This window comes from Alexandromys fortis, unplaced genomic scaffold (genome assembly GCF_014885135.2).
Source record: "Alexandromys fortis isolate MF-2015 unplaced genomic scaffold, M_Fortis_MF-2015_v1.1 scaffold_44, whole genome shotgun sequence".
Taxonomy (NCBI): Eukaryota; Metazoa; Chordata; class Mammalia; order Rodentia; family Cricetidae; genus Alexandromys; species Alexandromys fortis.
Genome location: NW_026067921.1, coordinates 3,576,700 through 3,596,377, shown reverse-complemented (window position 1 = coordinate 3,596,377; position 19,678 = coordinate 3,576,700). Strand labels below are relative to the sequence as shown.

Below are 19,678 nucleotides of genomic sequence, written 5' to 3'. Positions count from 1 at the left end.
ATCTCCTCACAAGGGTGCCTTTTAAATCCACTCAAGCAGTCTGGTGTTCCTAGGTGAGGCTCTAACGAGGTTCTAATTACTCAGCATTATTCTTCAGCTTGAATTAGGATTCTCGTCTGTCTGGGGATGAAAACACACAGTGTTTACCAGCTGAATCATTCTGTGTAAACAGAAATTAGAAAAAGTGCTCACACAACCAGCTCCTGAAGGGCTTGACAGTTGCTGTGTGCAGCAGAGCGGTGGCTTTTATAAAGAGGAAGAGTGTGGTTATTTTAGGTTTTCTTCTGATTCTGTGCTTTGGGGTCTTCCTGTTGCTTCAGCTTTGGATGGAGCAAAAGGCCTAACGTACTATAAGAACACCACGGGGGCTTCTGTGGGCCAGGCTCTAACCCAAGGATGCTGTCCACACACAGACGCTGGTGTTGGCTTGTTCCTTGGTTGAGTTTGGAATTTTTTCCTTTTAATCTGGACATTTTTGTGTTCTCCAAAGAGAATGTGTATTTTTACATTCATATTTTAAAAAGTAACAAAAGCGATTCCTCCACCAGAAGGGCTTTAGCGTCCATCCTTACCAGATGTGAGGGAGTCTCCGTCAGTGTCTGCACACCACAGCTGCCTTGCTCACCAGAAAACCCCTTTCCCATGGTGCTTCCCGCTGACGGAGAAAGAGTCCTGAGCCTTCTGCTGGCTCATGGGTTCTACCTCTCCAAGCTGGGTGAGAAGCCTGATAATATGGTAGAGTACCAACTATACAGCCCACTGTTAAACAGGCGTTTCTGTGAGTCAGCTTTTCTGCGTTACTAAACCACACAGAACTTATTAGCTTAAACTAACGAGCACCTGCTGCCTCCCTGGGTAGGCTCAGGTGGGTCTAGCTTCTCAGCCAGGGGCCCTGATAGCCTCACTCACCTCTCTGAGGCTTGGTCCACCAAAGATCTCCATCGTAGAGAAGGCCAGCGTGGGTCCACACCCATGGTGAGAGGTAGCAGGACCCCAAAGCATCCAGTGAGGAGCCTGCAGGTCAGGGCTCAGCCTCATTTCTACTGCTCTCCACAGCCAGAGGCAGTGGCCAGGCCGGGTCGGTTTCGTGAGGCACAGATGCCACCTCTGTGTGGAGGGGGTTGCCCCCTAAGCAGTGTAGCCATCTGCAGTACTAACCGTTGCTCGTCTAACAGGCTTCTGAGGACACAGTCTCTGGAATGGTTCTACAGCAACGTGAAGAGCCGCTTCAAGCGTTTTGGCAGCGCCAAGGTCCTGAAGAACCTGTACCGGAAACACCGTCTGGAGAGCGGCGCCTGCTTTGATATCCTAGGTACCCTACTCTCTGCACTCTGGAGGTGTTGGTGGCTGGGAATGAGGGGTGAAGGCTGGGCATGGAGGTCCTGTTCTTGGGGTACACGCTCTTCATAGGGACAGAGAAATTTGTTTAAACGGCAGGTTCTGGAAAGAGGGCAGGTGGCATGGAGTGTCACTTTTTAACTAGGGTTTTGTTTTCAATGTCTCCGTGTGTATATGAACACACACGTGTGTGTGGATGTGAGTGCACATGTGTGCACACGCATGTGAAGGCCAGAGGCGGGCCTCTAGCCTCCTTCCTCAAGAGTTGTCTACCTTGCTTTTTGAGACAGGGAGGATCTTTCCCAGGTCAGGAGCATGTAGGCTAGACTGGCTGGCCAGGGAGCCCCAGAGGCTCACTTGCCTCTTCCCCTCCATGGTTTCCCCCAACCCCTAGAGCTTGGATTAAAGGCACGAACATCTTGATCAGCCTAAAAGGCTAGGAATCGAGCTCAGGGCCTCAGCACTTTCCCAGGTCATCTCCCCAGTGAATGGGCTCTGAACATTCCTGTAGGGGTTTTAATCATGGAGTCTTAGAAGTCATCTGTGTGTGTCCCTGCACCTACACACATGTACGTGAGAGCCCAGAGGAAGACATGGCGTTCTCTCTCTAGCCCTCTCTCGTTCCCTTGACGCAAGGCTTCTAACTGACCTGGCACCAGTCTGGTGGCCAGCAGTACCCACCAGTTCCTCCCAGTTCCATTTCCCACAGCACTGGAGTCACAAGTACACGAGGCTACACCCAGCTTCTTAGACACAGATCCTGAGGATTTGAACTCAGGTCTTCATGCTTGTAAGGCAGTGCTCTGACCACTGAGCCACCTTCCCAGCCTGCTGACAAAACACCAGAAAGTCATTTCCTCATAGAGGTGATGCCAGGTCCCTATCCTGCATTCTTCACACTCTGGGTTCTGTTTACGGGACTCAGAATCCAGCATCCTCGCAAAGTCACAGGAGTGTCGGTGTCCTCCGGGGGAGCCCAAAGGGCACACTTCACCTACATTGTGTTTAGACAGAACAGAGGACAGCCAAGTTACTGGGATGAGAAATTGCACTCCTCGGTCCTCTGAAGACGGCCAGGAGGATGAAGCAGTTGTCAGCTACATAGCTCCATCCTGAAGCTGTGTTTTTCTGCCAGAGTAGCTCTGCTCAGAGCTGCTGACACGGGTAAATGCTTTTTATCCACGAGAATCAGGGAAAGGAAAAGAACCTTCATCTATCTCAATTGCAGCTTTTTGCCGTCATTATTTTACACTGCCGTGTTCTCAATGAAGTCTTTGGCTGTGTCTCATCTAAAACTCTGCCTGCTGCATAAATAACGGGGAGACAGGATGGAGGCATCGAGCTTGGGAGTCATGGGGCCTTTTGTGGTCCCAGTTAGACTCTTTCAAGCTTCTTGGGGAGGTGTGTTTAACCGAGAGAAGCAGCAGCTGTATGAGGTCAAATGCAGTGGCTTACCTCGCTTTTTCTCAGCTTGCATTACTCGGATGCTGCTACAGTGGACTAGGGTGACAGACCATTAATTAGTTCAGGGCAGCTGTTCAACTTTTAGGAAAACTACTGTGGCCTCCATCTAGAGATGAGTGAGATGCCCCTTCATGCAACAGGGTACCGTCCATGTGCCTGTTTTTCTGGTACGGAGAGAGGTCAAGGGCCAAAGAGGTGACATGCTGAGGTGACCCACGGGTACTGTGTAGATGTACAGACCAGCCTCACGTCCCCAGCTGAGGTGACACACGGGTACTGTGCAGGTCTACAGACCATCCTCATGTCCCCAGCTTCACCCCGCGGCTCTGCCTTTCCCCAACACTAGCTCCAAAGAAGGCTTAGTCCAACAGAGGCTGCTGTATCAGAGTACACAAGACTGGGCAACTTAGTAACAGTAGAAACCTCTTGCTGGAAGGTTAAGAGTCTGGCAAAGCTTCTCTGTCTCCCTCCCTCCAGTCTTCCCTCATGTGTTTGTGTGTGTACACGTGCATGCACGCATACACACACTTGTGCAAACAAGCACAGGCACGAGTGTAGTGCCTACAGAGTCCAGAAGAAGGCATCAGGTCCCTCAGTGTTGGAGTAACAGACTGAGCCTCCTGGTGTGGGTGCTGGAAACTGAACTTGTATCCTCTGGAAGAGCAGTAAAGCTTTCTTAATCACTTAGCCATCTCTCCAGCCCCTTGGCAAGAACCTTCTTGCTGTGTCATCCAGGGTGGAAGGGAAAAAGACAGGAAAGAAGGGGGGGTCATTCACAATAAGCCCGCTTCCAAGATAACATTAGCCCACGAATACGGGGACAGGTTCTCCTGATACCGTCATGTTGAAGGTCAGAGATGATTGTGAGCTTGGAAGGAAAATATACTCAAGCCATAGCAGAAGATACTGGAAGGCAGTTGTGGTTAAGCCGCACTGAAAACCATTGTGCAGAGAGAGAGATGTTGGGTCAAAGACCAGATCACGGTAGCATTTAGAGAGCCCATCAAACTCATCACCACGGGCAATGCACCAGCTCTGTGGCTCAAACGCATCCTTGCTCATCAGAGACCTTTCATGGCCATGCTCTTCTCTCCCTTAGGGGCAGGATTGTTTGAGCCGACCCTGGAGAATGAAGGGAGCATTTCAGGAAGCGATTCGACTTTCTACAGGCAGTCAGAAGGTGAGGCTGCTTTACGGACAGCCACTGGGATGTGGGAGGGCTGGAAAGGCAGTGGGGTCTACAGGCAGATGGAAGGTTATGCCTCTTAACTACAGGCGCTGGGACGTGGGAGGGCTGGAGAGGCTGTTGGATTGGGAAGTTGTGATCCTAACCATATTGTAATTGAACAATGAGAGCTCTGGAATTAGAAGATAATAGTCAAGCCAGGAACCAATGCTTCTTGTGTGAAATTATTCCTATAATTTACTAACATCTAAATTTTAGACCAACACCCTCATCAAAAAATTATAGCATGGCATCTAAAGCCTTTCTGGGGCTTGGTAACCATCCCCATCACACAATGCACAGTTGAATGCCTGGTATGTCCACTGTCTTAGAAAATACCTGAGTTCATGCACTCAGCCTGTGGAGCAGGGCGTCACGGGAACCCAGCCTAGAACCTAGAGCAGTGGAGTCACTCGGTCACGCTGGCTGAGAGCCTGCGAGCCTGCTCTTTGAAAGCAGTGGTGAGAGTACATTGGGTACATGTCACAGCGCCATCTAGTGTATTGTCCTATTAGTACATACTGAAAATAAAACCTTACATCAGGACTGGTGAGATGGCTCAGCAGGTAGTGATGCCTACAGCCACGCCTGGTGATCTGAGTTCAACCCTGGGGCCATGAGAAGAAGAAAACTGACTCCCACAAGTTATCCGTTGGTGCCACACACATGCTGTGGCACAGAGAGAGAGACAGACAGACACACAGACACATACACACACACAGAGACACACGACAGACACACAGACACATACACACACACAGAGACAGACAGACACATACACAGAGGACACACACAGGCACACATCCATACTATAATTTTCAATGTAATAATTTTTAATATTTTAAAAATTAGTTGTAGTCCTTTTCCCAGGCTGAATATCCTGGAAAGGCCAGGTGGGAGACAGAGTGCCAACTCCAGGGAGCCCTTCTTGCAGTGACAATGCCCTTCACCAGTTCTCCTCGTGGGTTCTTATTGAGACTTCCAGGGAGTGCACTCAGGCCTCCAGACCACCGTATGCAGTCGGTCTATCTGTGGTGACCGCCAGAGTGGACTTGGAGCACACATCCCCACCTGAGTCCACCTTGACCTTAGCTGGGCTTGTTTCACAGGATTTATTATGCTTTCTAAATGCCTCGTGCTGGCCACGTTGGTGTCTCTAGGGGTCTAGAGAGCTTGGTGAGCCATGAATGAACGAGTAGATAGGATACTTTGTCTCATTTCACAAGTAACTTTCAGCAGCTCACAGAAGACAGGCATGTGCTAACAACACAGGACTGCATTATAAATGGCAACAGGAGAATAAAATTAGAGAGAGAGACACGGGCATCCGTCTCCTTCAGACACACGGTGCTGTGGCTGACGCAGCTTGCCTGAGGCAGTCAGTGGTGTACAGGTCTACCCCAGCTGCTCCAGAGACTGAGGCAGGAAGATTATGAGTTCAAGGCCAATGTGGCTGATGATACAGCAAGACTCTGGAGAGGCGGGTGTGGGGAGAAGAGACTTTCCCAACAAATAGTAGCATGTGTCCTGAATTCCTGCTGGGGCTCAGTTGGTGAAGTTCTTGCCACACAGTGTGAACTCCAGAGCTTAGTCTCCATCACCCACGTAAAAGACTGAGTGCTGTAGTGTGAACTTTCTATCCCAGTTCAGGAGGTGGAGGCAGGAGGATGCTGATCCTCACCCACTAGCTGTTCCAGCTGAATCCCTGAGTGCAGGTCCAGCCAGAGGCCCTAGCTCAAAAAATAGAGGACAGTTCTGGGAGTCAACCTCTGACCTCTTCATGTACACGCATGTATACACGCACACACACATGCACACACACTGTTGTGCTATTTTAAAAGATCATTGTCCTGCCTTCATTTTACTCTGCAAAGGCTTTCTCAGTAGTACTGGATGGCAATAGTAACGTGCTGTCTCCTTGTGTAACCTTGGGCAAATGACCCAGCCAGTGTGAGTGTCACAGGTCCGTCTGTGCCATGTGACCACACGGCATCACACTGAATTGCCACAGTGACTACAGACGTGCAGCTCTCTGACCACACGGCCCCTGACTGGATTACTGTCATGATTAGAGATGTGGAACCCCCAGCTGGACCCCAGCCTGTGCCTCTGCTCAGTCATCAATACTGGTCTATGGCCCCAGGGTTTGCTGTAAGCCATGTTCCTAGCCCAGTGTCTTTGGGGCATTTAACTATTTCTACTCATGTTATCACTATGGTGGAGTGTACCAAACGGGAGTGAGAGTGTATGCTGTCTGGGAGTGTGGACAGAGAGACCTTACTTTCTGACAGCCTCCAGAACCGTCTCGCTCACACAGAAGGATACCAGAAGGCAGAGATGGGAGAGGGAGACAGATGGCGTGGGACGCGGGTGATGGTGGAGGCGGTGGTGAGGTGGATGCCGAGGACAGTGGGCTCATGTTCCATCCTGAGCAGCTCGAGTGTGTCCCGGAACCCCAGGATTGTAAGCAGAAAAGGAACCCATGTGGCACTTGTGACCCGTTCTGTATTCTTTCCCGTCCTAGGACACAGCATGGTGGACACTTTGGCTGTCGCCCTACGGGTGGCAGAAGAAGCCATTGAGGAAGCTATTTCCAAAGCGGAATCCCACGGGGACAGCCTGGTAGGACCTCCTTCCTATGGTGGGGCTGGGACGGGGTAGCATGTGGGACCGCTGTGACAATGACCCCGCGTTCTCCATTCTCTTTCCTCCACAGGACAAGCAGAACGAGGCCAGCTACCTGCGGGACCACAAAGAAGAGCTGACCGAGGAACTGGCCACCACCATCCTGCAGAGGGTAGGGCAATTCAGATGGTCACAGGGTCCAGGCCAGGGGCTGGAGAGCTGGAGGGCAAACTCAGCATGGACTCATTGGCTGATACCATGACCAGAGTTAGAGCAGAAGTCCACTCTGTCTGCTGCCCTCGCCTTCTTCATGTGGGCGTGGCCAGAGCATCAGTCCCTTGGCAGAACTCAGGGCAGAGGCCAGAGAAGGGCGTATTTCCCATGGACAGGAAGACTATACAGATGCCTGAGAAGGGTTGTCAGTAAAGTTCTTGATAAACTTCAGCCTTTGCTCTCAGCCACAGAGACTCAAACCCCATTCACAGGGCAAGGACACCTCCCTCCTGAGGGCACCCAGAGGTGTCGCACAATCCTGGGTCAAGGACAGGGATAGCTCCACCTGCAGCTGGAAACCTGGGAGCTAAGCTAACAGATGGTCCCCCCTGGAGCCTGATGTAGAGCCTTAGAAGGTAGGAGACAGCGTTGGCCAGCTCTGTGGCGGGGGCACGGAAGAGAGTCCGGGCAGCCACTGTCCTCAGCAATCCTGAAAACCAATAGACAAATGCAGCTGATTTCACCCTAGAAATGGGAGGAGTGCCTTGATTGGGCCACCTCTCTGCCTCAGCAGGCACCTTCATTCATGACTGCCCTTCTCATGACTCGGTCATCGGAAAGTCCACTGAGGGCTGGGAGACCACTCACTTCAGTAAAATGCTCACCGCACACCCTGAGTGGCTTGTGCATTTCATCCCAGGATAATGTGGCTCCCTGGGGTTCACTGGGCAGCCAGCCTAGCCAAGTAGGCAAAATGCAGGTTTAATATGAGACCCTGTTTGAAAATAAAGAAAGGACAGAGACCGAGGAGACCTCTGCACGTGTGTGCACACACAAACATGTGAGCAGATACCCACTGAAGAATTCCACCTTGGTGCTTCAGGTTGGCCACGTTCTCAGCTGCCCCATCTGTAGACATTAGGGCCCAGAGGAATCTATACCCATGGGCCCACTAAATGCACATGGCTGTGCCAGCACAGCTGAGGGCAAAAAAGGGACCTGGGTGTCTGCCTCTCCTTGAGCCTTCCAGATGCTTCCTCCAGTCAAGACCCTCAGCCAAATCAAGACCCGCAGCCAAAGGCACCAGGCCTGTGTGCTGTGCAGCTTTAGCTGACACATGATTCTCGCTGGTCCTGCATTCTCTCCTATCAAATACGGAGAAGGGCAGTGTGCATCTCCCAGAATTCCTCTGTAGTCCCCAGCACAGAGTCTAGCGTGGAGTGAGAGTCACTTACATAGAGAACCCGGGAACATCAGAAAAATACCACAATTAGCCATCCACAACCCTGTTGAAATAAGAGCGGCGGGGCTGCGTCCCCAACACCCCGGCCACTTGGCTAGCTCATGCCCAAAATAACAACACACAAACTGTATTCATTTAAGAACTGCTTGGCCCATGAACTCTAACCCTTACAGGCTAATTCTCGCACCTGGACTAGCCCATTTCTAATGATGTTTGTAAGCACCCCAAGGTGCGCTTACCGGGAAGATTCTAGCCTCCATCCATCGTTGCGTCTACCCAGGAGAGCTGAGCATGGCGTCTCTCTGGGAGCAGAGCAGAGTCTGACCTCACTTCCTCTTCCGCCCAGAATTCTATTCTGTTTACTCCTCCCATCTATGTTCTAAGCTGAGGCCAAGCAGTTGGTTTATTATAACTTAACCAATGAAATCAACAGATTGATATATGACACTCCCACATCACAACCCCAGGCTCCTTATCTACAGGTCCAGTCAACCAAGGATCCAAAATAAGTAGGGAAAGGAATTCCAGAAGGTTCCAAAAAGGACATCTTGAACTTGCTGGACCAAGCAGTAGGCTGAGTCCACATGGATAAGAAAGCATGCTAGCTTAACCACTGATCTTCCGCCACCTCCCGAAGCCTCAGTCCTTCCCTACTCCTGCCCTTTGAGCATTGCCTGCCTGGTACCACGCAGTTACACCCATGACGACTACATCTGCACTAATATGTAGGCTTTTCTCTCATTATTGTTCCCAAAACAGTGGGCCCAGCAACTATCTTAATAACACATCTATCAGGCTGTAAGTGATTGGAAGATGTCCTGATGGATACGGGAGATGCATGGTTTCTCTAAGCAAACACTACACCATGTTATGTCCTCAAGCTCCAGCGCTCTTGATTTTTGATATATGGTCTCTCACTGGGACCTGGGACCCACAGATTAGGCGAGGTCAGCTGACCAGTGAGCCTCAGACATCTTCCTGTCTCTGCCTCCCTGGTGCTAGAATGACACCTGTGAGCCACCCAGCAGCTCCTCACGAGGGTTCTGGGGGGCAAACTTGGATCTCAGTGTTGGCACGACGGGCACTTTCCCCAGTCCCATCGGTGATGTGAGGAGTCTGCTGTGAGGGAGGCTGATTCCCCTGCCCTTGTCAGCCACAGGGGCTTTAGGTCATGGAGGCTGTATGTGCCCTGTCAACACAAGGGGATCTGAAGCAAGCTGTTGGAGCTAAGTTCCTGGGTGTCTGGGAAAGCATCCCAAAGATAACCCCCATCGTGGTACTTAGCCTCAGAAGCCTCCTCAGGGACTGGGAAAGCATCCCGAAGATGACCCCGTCGTGGTACTTAGCCTCCTGAAGCCTCCTCAGTGACATGTCCCTGTTTCCCCAGATTATAAGAAAGCAGAAGAGCAAAGCGGAGCCGCAAGCAGAGGAAGAGGGACCGGAGTGGCCACGGCGCCAGAGTGGCAGTGTGAAGGCCGAGGATGAGGAGACCACGGCCCCTCCAGGACGACAGCGAGCACGTGCCACCCTCTGGGTGAGTCGGCACAGCGCTGCTGCCCCCCACACTCTCTGCATGCCTGTGTGTGGATTAGAGCCATTCTCCCACGGGAAAGGGTGAGGCACATTTTGCCATCTGGAGTTGAGAGTGCTTCCCAGGTCCCAGAGGAGAGCACGGAGTGTGGAGGGGGAACATGTGGGGTACAGGGGAAAGCAAGAAGCTAAGGTAAAGAGCAGGTTGCTGGGGAGTTTTTACGTGGAGACCATCTTAGGGAAGATAAAGATGTTCGTGGGCTGCACATGTGTGCGCACCTGTGTGCAGGTGTGCATGTGGAGGGCCGAGGTCAACTTCAGATGTCCTTCCTCCAGCTTGGTCCACCTTGGTCTTTTGAGATGGGGTCTGCCTCTGGTCTGGAATTCACCAGTTCAGACAAGTCAGGTGCCAGCCCCAGGGACCCTTCTGTCTTCAAATTCCCAATGCTGGGATTATGTGTGCCTGTCTGTGTCCAGCTTTTAAATGTGGGTGCTGGGAATTGAACTCAGGTCTTCGTACCTGCGAGGCAAGCCATCTTCCCCAGCTCATGGAGGACCTACTTGCTCACACCAGTGCAGGACTGAGGCCCTTACATTGAGGAAAATAGAGCCTTTGAATAGTTAAAAAGCCCCCCGAGGTCCCAGGTGCAGGAGGAGATGACTGACCACTTCTTAGCTGCCGCCCCAGAGTAAAGAGGCCATGCCTGACGGCTCAAATCTCTCCATCTTCCGTGTCACTAACGTGAACATTCATGAGCCGGGGGCCCAGCACCTCCCCGGGCCCTGCCAGCTCTCTCCAAGCTGGCTTCCCCCACAGACCCTTGTGTGGGTAAGAAGGGAAGAAAAGCAGAGACCAGGGGCGGCGGGAGTGAGTCAGAATAAAGAGAAAGCCAACTGCTCAAGTCATACCGGCACTTCCTGGTAAACATGCAAGCGCTGTGGTGCCACCTGCTGGAACAGGTTTTCATTGTGGTGATTCTGAGGCCTCTAACTTCCTGCAAAGGATTTGGCAAAATGAGATAACTCCTTGACCACCCTGCCCTATATTGTTGAGGAATCTGGTGACAAGAATGCACCTCCTGCGTCCTGGGGATGAAGTGTGGCTGCATGCCCTGTGACGCATGTCTGCTTAACTCCCCTATGAGTAGGACCTTGCTGCACAGGATGGACGTGTGCTGAAATAAAAGGTGTACACCACCTCAGTTGGCCATACCTGGTTTTCAGCGTGGGTTCTGGGGGTTTAACGTGGGTTTTCATGCTTACAAACACTTCTCTGGCTGAGCCATCTCCCCAGCCCTTGGACAGTTTCGAAGCTGTCACTTACCCTGAAGTGCACAGTGAGCTTAGAGGAAAAGGGAGTTTCCAGATTGTTGGCCAAGGCCGTGGCAGAAATGTCTCCTGTGTTCCTCCCAGATCCTGCCACGCCCTGCTTGTGTATCTCCGAGAGAGCACACCATGTCTCCTTTGCTCTCCCCTCTGCTGGAAGAGGCAAAAAGAGCATTTGTCACTGGGATAGGAGGGTGTGGGGGTGTCAACCAGCCGGGAGACGGTGTGCTCAAGGGTCCCAAGGTCCCTGTCTTCATGGATGCTTTCAGTGGTTATGTGAAGTGTCCTTTCCCTCCTCAGCCTACTGTGTTCAAAGCAAACATCAGTGCTGATCTGCGGCTCCTGGCCTGGCTGAGGAAGACAGCCTCACCGTGCAGTGTCCTCTGCTCGCTGGACCATGGTCACTGCTGAGCTAGAGGCCTCGTCCGGGGGCTGTGCTGAAAGCTCACACATCTCTCTTTCCACAGCGGTCTCAGTCTGCATACTCCTTCACTACAGAAGACGCTCTGAAGACCTGTTCAGCAGAGGCTGCACCAAGGCAGGCCAGGGACCGTGGCCAGCGTCTGCTGGAGGAGTCAGCTTTGCCCAGCTGGAAGAGCATGGACGGGCTGGATGGAACAAGTAATGGTTTATTGTTGTTGTCGTTGTTGTTGCTGCTTGTGTTTTCTTTTGATGAGATAAGACCTTGTAGCACCCAGGCTGGCCCCCACCTCCCTACAAAGCCAAAGATGACCTTGAACACCTGACCACCGCTCAAAGCTGAGATTACAGGTGTGTGCCAAGGCTCCCTGGCTCCAAGTGGGTTTCACAAGTGCCGTTTGCAGACTTGCCAGCTATCACGTGGCCTTTTGCCGAGTGCGCGCGTGCGTGCGTGCGTGCGTGTGTGTGTGTGCATGTGTGTGCATGTGTGGGTGTGTCATGTGTGGTGTGTGTGTGCATGCGCACACCCGTGTGTGTGTGTGTGTGTGTGTGTGTGGCCGTGAAAGGGTCCTTGCGAGGCAGTTATCTTGTCTATCCTAAGGGATGGCACTCTGGTCTGCTTGTGTCTATGCTCTTCCTGCTTGCTTCTAGAATGTTCTGCCTCTTCCTTAGGGGCTGGAACATCTGTAACGCATGGCCCTTCATAAAGCTGTTGGGTCTTACCTAGACTCGGTTACTTTCCTAAACTCTCACACAATGGTCGTGGCCATGTAAATAGAAGCCGGGGCCACGGAGCCCCACACTTGAGGGTCTTGTTCCCTCCAGCACAGGTCTATTCCTCACCAGGTGAATACATGCATGCAGCAGAAGGCAGACCCACATGTTGTCCTGTGGACCAACTGTTAGTGGTGTTCTCAACCTGTCTTGTAGCTCGGACTCAGATCCCTTCCCTGAATAGCAAAAATGCATAACAGAAAGCTGGCTACCCTAGAAATAAACTTCTAAAGACTGGCTGTCGTTTCCCCTCTATAAATAACCAACAGCCTACCTATGAGCAAAATCAGCCCAGTGCAGAGACTCAGAAATGCTTAATATCTGTTCATCTGAAGATTTCCCAGGAGACATCCCGTCCCTGTGAATCCTCCAGTGCCTGGTATGTAGCTGATGGGTGGAGTCGCTGGTGGGTGGAGTAGCTGATGGGTGGAGTGGCTGATGTATAGAGCAGCTGATGGGTGGAGTAGCTGATGGGTAGAGCAGCTGGGGGTGGAGTGGCTGATATGTGGAGTAGCTGATGGGTGGAGCAGCTGAGGAGTGAAACAGCTGATAGGTGGAGCAGCTGATAGGTGGAGTAGCTGATGAGTGGAGCAGCTGAGGGGTGAAGCAGCTGATGGGTGGAGCAGCTGATGCATGGAAACTGTGCAGCTGCAACACTCAGATGACAGCCCAGCGCTTTATCTGTGTGGTTTTATGGTTTTGGTTTTTAAATGCTTTTCATTCCTAGACACACCATTCAGATACCCAGCATGCTTGTGTCCTCTGCTTCTCACCCCTTTCCTCTCTCTCCCCTGCCTCTTCCTTTTTCCTGTCTCTTCTTTCTCCTTTCTTTCCTCATTCTGCCCCCTTCTCTCCCTCTGCTCTCTGTCCCCAGAGCCATCAACAGGTTGACACTAATCCTGTCATATATTGTGTATTGGAGGACAAGTACCACATTTCTGTCTGTCCGGACCTGGGCAGTGGGACGTTGTGGGGGAAGGCTCCTCCTCTGCTGTCCTGTCTTGGGCTAGGGGAAGCGGTAGAGTTCATGTCGAGACCCCGCCCTGAACTCACACTTGGCTTAGCTTTCCCACCCTCTTGGGCACGCTCTTCCTGGGTTCTACTGGACTTTGCATCTTCTGAGTGACTGTGGCTTCTACCAGAGGCGGAGTCTAATGTGGGCACCTAGGGGCTTATGATTCATCTGGGACTCGAGCCCAGAAAATGCACAAGGACAGACGGACATGAGATGGGAAAGGAAAGGCAAGCAGTGGATGTCTTATGGTCCATGTGCTTATCACAGGGGTAGCTGGAGCTGTGGAGCTACCCCCTGCCGATCAGGCAAGGGAGGTGGACGCTTAGCCCACCAGCACCCCAGTTATGAGTGGAGGCACGCTCCCAGCAAGGGGCAGTTCCCAAGCCTTCCAGCCCTGGCCTAGGGCACAAAACACGGATCTTGAACTTAGGTTATGGTTCAGCTGAAAAATTAGAAGTGCTGGCAGCCAGAGGTTCAAAGAGTACAACTGTGGGTGTACATCACAGGATCTGTGATGGGGAAGTCAGCCTTGCCCCTTTCCTGGCTCTGAGGAGCTTTGTGTAGTGTCTGAGCACCCTGGCTCCCCTGGCCACTCAGCCTGCACTCAGAGCTCTGGCTGAGACCCCTTTGTGTCACAGAGGGGCACATGCAACACTGAATAACACACATCTGCTTTCTGTGTGCATGACTGTGGAGTGGGTGCATGTGGTCCATGACCCAGGCTTAGAATCCACTTAGTTGTTGAAATAGGAGAGGCGGGGCTGCTTCCCCGGCACCCGGCCACCCGCATGGCTAGCTTATGCCCGAAATAATTACACGGAAACTGTATTCTATTAAACACTGCCTGGCCCGGCTAGTTCCAGCTTCTTATTGGCTAGCTCTTACATATTGTTCTAACCCATTTCTAATATTCTGTGTAGCCCATGAGCTGGCTTACCAGAGAGGATCTTAACCTGCGTCTGTCTGGAGTGGGAGAACCATGGCGACTCCTTCACTAAGCTTCTTTCTCCCAGAATTCTCCTCTGTCTACTCCGCCTACCTAATTTTCTGTCCTATGAGGGCCGAGGCAGTTTCTTTATTATAATTAACCAATGTCCTTCCTCCATCACTTAGTAATCCAACTCAGTAGACAGATGAGAGAAGCAGAGTGCTTGGTGCATCCAGCACTGTGTTCCGTGGGCTTCACAGTCCATGTCATGATGTCCCACAGATGGCAATTCTGGGTCCCTCTAACCCCACTGACAGGTCAGGAAACAGGCTGAGGCACTCTCTGAGATGTAACTTTCTGGTAGTAACCTTGTATCCAGGGTTCAGCCTAAACCCTTGGTTCTTTTGAAATTCTCTTTTCTAACATTATTTATTTCTTATTTTTGGTGTTTTGTGCATATATGTGCCCATGCATGGAGTACCCATGGAGACCAGGAGAGGGCATCAGATCCCCTGGAACTGGAATGACAAGCTATTGTGATTCTGTGTTAGCCACATGGCTTGGTACCTTTTTCAGCGAGGCAGTCACATCTTGCTTGCTCTCTGTCTGGGAGTGGAGAGAGGATGCGAGGGGAGAGCTGCTTCTGCTGCTGTGCTTTCATTCCTGCCTCTGAGGCAAGAAATACCAGTCGACTCAGCCTCGAAGGCCTCTCCAAAACCCTGGTTAATAAATCATAGGCTTCGTGCCCATCTAGCGAGGCTGCCAATGACATCTGTGAAAGTCCTTGGGGCAGACCAGGAGGTAGAATTATCCCTTATCAGTGAGGGGAAACTGAGGACTTAAGGGAGAAACCCATGGCCAGTGTTGGAGAACAAGAACTTAGGCAGGCAGCTACAGCTCTCTCCATCTCTTCTGTCGCCTCAGACCAGGGCAGGGCGGCACTCAGGAGGACTGAAAAGGGACCGTGACCACAAGTCTCACTCCATCTGTGAGGCCCCCGAGGGTCCCTGAGAACTCTTTTTGTTTTAATAGTAGTTTCACTCTTTAAAATCTTTCGAGGCCAGCCTGGTCTACAAGAGCTAGTTCCGGGACGGGCACCAAAGCTACAGAGAAACCCTGTCTCGAAAAACCAAAAAAAAAAAAAAAATTTATATATGCATACAGTATATTTTGATTATATACACCTCCAGGACCTCCTCCCAGCTATCTCCAGGACCCCTCAACCCATTTTCTTCCAATTTCATGTCATATTATCGTCCTGAGTTCAACTGGTCCTGGGGCATCAGCAACCTACTAGGGTCCACATCTCCAAAGACAGGCAACTCTGCCTCCCTCTGCAGCCATCGGCTGCCCATAACTCCTCCCCCACCCATATGGACCTAGGACTGGCTCGATACCGTGCAGGTCTCATGCAGGTCACCACGGCTGTGAGTCAGTGTTCCACAGCTCTCCTCCCCATCCTTCATCTCAAAGTCTTTTTTTCTCCCCGTCCATGTTGTTCCCTGAGCCTTGGATGGGAGAAGTTGATATCAATGATAGCAACCCATCTATGGCTGAGCACTCAGCCTCCTGTGAGCTGGGTGCGCCCTCCTGCTCTTCCTAAAGGTGGTTGCTCTGCAAACTCACAGGGAGCCGGTCATGGGAGATGACGTGCTGCCCAGATTGCTCCGTCAGTGATAATGGACCCTCTCTGGTTTCTCTCTCCTTTCTCCCGCACAGATCTGGCCCCAGTTTTGCAGAGCCCTGATGGAAACTGGATGGCCTTGAAGGATGATGGTACACGGCCTCCAAGCCGCCTGCTGGCCAAACCCAAGAGTGGTACCTTTCAGGCCCTGGAGGTGGCGTCCAGTGTGACATCGGCCTATGATGAGTTAGGTTCCGACAGTGAGGAAGACTTTGACTACAGTGAGGCCTTGAGTAAGCTGTGCCCGCTGTCCCAGGGCAGAGCCAAGCAACCCCAGCCTCAGCCTACACAGTGTTCTGGCCAAGGTCCCTCAGCCACCTCTCCCTCAAACCCTGAGGCCATGGGCTCCGATTCAGAGACTTCCTCCACCAGCTCGTCTCGGGAAGCTGGACGCCGGGCCAGGCTGACTTGGCTGCAGAGGAAGGCCCCCAAGAACCCCGCGGCAGAGAAGATGCGTCTCCAGGGAGAGCTGGATGTGAATTTCAACCCCCAGACAGTCTGCGGAGAGACTTCTGACAGTAGCGATTCAGAAGAGACCCTCCACACTGCAGACCGCAGGGCCAGGAGGTGGAGAAGGGCCCGAGTGGGCCCAGAGGAGCCAAACAGGGGGCTGTCTTTGCCTGGTTCCCATCCACAGGGTCTGCACACACATCAGGTAAGGAAATTTCACCTGCCAGCACGCACACACTTTGAAGTAGGATGGCCATTCTTCATATGTGGTGGTCTGGGGAGCCTGGTTTGGGATTTACTGTCTAAGATTCTATTGACTTTGCTACCGAGCAGTCAAGGTCCGAGCCAGGTCACATCAACCCTCTGTGGCTTTGTCTTTGCCTTAGATCTTTCTAGTCACTATGAACAAACACCTGGCAGAACACATCCTGAGAGAGTTTTCGTTTGGGCTCACGGTTCTAGAGGCTTCTGTCACGGGTGCTGTGTCTCCTGGGCTTGAGCAGACCATGTTGACGGCAAGGGCAGATGGTAGAGGGGCTTCTTCGGTTCATAGTAGACAGGAAGAAGAGAAAGCGAGCATGAGAGAGGACCAGGGCAAGGCTAGGGAGATGGCTCAGCTGTTAAAGGGCCTGCTGTGTAAGCTTGAAGACCCGAGTTCGACCCCCACCCACGTAAAAAGCCAAGCATGGCTGCACACTGGTCATCCCAGTGCCGGGGAGACAGAGACAGGAGAAGCCGAGTGGTCACCAACTGGCCAACCTAGCCTATGTGGTGAGCCCCTGTCAGTGAGGAACCCTGTCTCAAAAACAAGGTGGATTGTTCCTGAGGAATGATGTCTGAGGTTAATCTCTGGCCACTACATGTTCATACACACACGCACTTCACACACATGAACATAAACACATACACACACAAACTAGTTAATTATTACATTTTAAAAACTAAGGGAAAAGGCAAGGCAAAATACATACCTAAGGAGCATTCCTAATTGTTGCATTCAAAATGGGGCTCCAGGGGCTTCCGATTTACCACAAAGTGGCTGCAAACTCATGCCCAAGCTTCCACCTGTGCAAGGCATCTGTCTTCGTTTGGGTTTCCATTGCTGTGATGAAACACCATGACCAGAAGCAACTTGGGGAGGGGCAGTCTCAGCTTGCAACTCTGAGGTCACATGGGGAAAGTCAGGACAAGAAGTCAACTGGAACAAACAGGAGATTGTGGCGGGATGCTGCTTACTGCCTTGCTCCTCATGGCCCACTCACACTGCTTTCTTACACGACCCAGGACCACTGGCCCAGGAGTGACGCAGTGCACTGGGCCCTCACTCATCGGTCATCAATCAAAAAAAAAAATGCGCCATAGCCTTGCCCACAGGCCAATCTAGGGAGACGTTTTCTCAACCGAAATCCCCTCTTCCCAGCTGACTATAGCCTGTGTCAGGTTGACAAGATAGAACCAAGCGGGACAGCACCAGGCAGGGAGAAGGTGAGAAGGGGCAAGCACACTTCAGGTCCATCCTCCCCTAGGAGGGACCTTGAGCAAATAGCAGTACCTTCTCATTCCCACTAGGTGGGGCTGCTGCTACGCAGCCAGAGGTCCAAACCTTTGGTTTCTTTTCATAAGGCAGTTGTCAATCCACCCCAAGTCAGGAAGGAAATAAAATAAAAATTACACATTTAAACTGTTACTTTAGACGTATATAAATAAATAAAAGACAAAGCAAATGGGCGTACTATAATGTACAAATATTAAAGCCTACTTATGGCATTTCCTGCCAGGCATGGTGGCACATACCCATAATCCTGTAGATGGAAGTTTCTGTCCCGCCTGGTCCTGCAGCTGTTTAGTTCCAAAGAAACACATAGAGGCTTATATTAGTTATAAAATGTTTGACTTATTAGCTTAATCTTATTATGAACTAGCTCTTACAACTTAAATTAATCCATAATTCTTATCTATGTGTAGCCCTGTGGCTTGGTACCTTTTTTCAGTGCAGCATTCTCATCTTGCTTCCTCTGTATCTGGGTGGCGACTGCAGACTGAGGCTTTCCTCTTCCCAGAATTCTCCTAGCCTGGTTGCCCCACCTATACTTCCTGCCTGGCTACTGGCCAATCAGCATTTTATTGAACCAATACGAGTGACAAATCTTTACAGTGTACAAGAGCATCATCCCACAGCATAATCCCAGTGCTCCAAAGGCTATGGCAAGAGGATCATATATTAGGGACTAGCCTGCACTACATATTGAGTACCAGTCTAGCCTTTATTTTAAAATAAAAATAAAATCCAATTCAGTGTTAGATCCCGAAAATGACCATAGGTGTATTTTGTGTGAGGTCATTTTTTTAGGGTGTCTATACCTGTGATGAAACACTCTGAACACGGAGAGGAACGGGTTAATTTACCCAGTGATTCCACGTCATCAAAGGAAGTCAGGGTAGGAATTCCTCCAGGCCGGAACCTGGAGGCAGGAGCTGATGCAGAGACCATGGAGGGTGCTGCTTCCCACAGCTTGCTCAGTCTGCTTCCGTATAGAACCCAGGACCACCAGCCCAGAGATGGCACCGCCTACAATGGTCCGGGACCTCTTAACTTCAATCACTGATTAAGAAAACACTTTGCAGCCCAATCTTGTGGAGGAATTTTCTTAATCCAGGTTCCCCCCTCTCAGACGACTTTAGCTTGTGTCAGGTTGACATATGACTTTCCAGTATAGCCATCTTTGTTTGTTCATGTGCGTACAGGACACTTAAAGCTGTAGCCCAGCAAGTCTGTCTGTGTTTGTGTCATGCTGCCCACCTTCTTCCTCGAGGTTAATCCCCAACCATGAGTGGCACCAAGGGGGTTGGCACACAACAATCTGGGCACTCTAAGTGCCAAAGATTTCAGAGAGCTAGTGTTTCCAGGACAGGGGATCAGCCCACTTGGAGTGCAGACAATAAGGAATACACTGTAGAAAATTAAAAACCAGGAGTTGGGAGATGGCTTAGTTGGTAAAGAGCTTCCTTTGCAAGCACAAGGACCGAGTCTCGTCCCCAGAATACATGTAGAACCCAGGCATGGTGGTGCAGGCTTGTGATCCCTGTGCTAGGGGGCAGAGACTTCAGATCATTGGGCTTGCTGACCAAACAGCCTAGACTACGTAGCCCCAGGCCAGTGGGAGACCCTGTCACACACACACACACACACACACACACACACACACACTAAAAACAGCAGTGAACACATTAAAAGTCAGTCTAGTCTTTTGGAAAGATTTTCTTAACTTTTTTAATTAGGGGTGTGTGTGTGTGTGTGTGTGTGTGTGTGTGTGTGTGTGTGTGTGTGAACTGTGGCCGGACATGGGTGTTGGGAACCAGATTTCGAGAGCAATCAGTGCTCTGGATGGCTGACCCACCTCTCAGGCCTCAGATTCTGTCTTTGCTCTGTCAGCCCCTCCTGC

The 19,678-nt window shown here is 51.3% G+C and overlaps 1 protein-coding gene and 1 long non-coding RNA gene across 3 annotated transcripts in view; one reads left to right on the top strand and one right to left on the bottom strand.

The window, feature by feature from the left end:
* Positions 1 to 19,678, top strand: part of Myrip (myosin VIIA and Rab interacting protein) — a 163,860-nt gene that overhangs the window by 109,737 nt on the left and 34,445 nt on the right. For both annotated transcript variants that reach the window (XM_050141690.1, XM_050141689.1), the window contains exons 4-10: positions 1,176 to 1,312; positions 3,902 to 3,982; positions 6,552 to 6,649; positions 6,744 to 6,824; positions 9,496 to 9,642; positions 11,432 to 11,585; positions 15,821 to 16,440. In XM_050141690.1, the coding sequence (XP_049997647.1) occupies positions 1,176 to 1,312; positions 3,902 to 3,982; positions 6,552 to 6,649; positions 6,744 to 6,824; positions 9,496 to 9,642; positions 11,432 to 11,585; positions 15,821 to 16,440 (1,318 nt within the window). The remainder of the gene's footprint in view (positions 1 to 1,175; positions 1,313 to 3,901; positions 3,983 to 6,551; positions 6,650 to 6,743; positions 6,825 to 9,495; positions 9,643 to 11,431; positions 11,586 to 15,820; positions 16,441 to 19,678) is intronic.
* Positions 1,155 to 14,155, bottom strand: LOC126501165 (uncharacterized). Its single transcript, XR_007591552.1, has 3 exons — positions 14,111 to 14,155; positions 10,963 to 11,117; positions 1,155 to 1,263 (listed from the first exon to the last, which is right to left on the bottom strand). It is a non-coding gene; the product is annotated as an uncharacterized lncRNA (long non-coding RNA).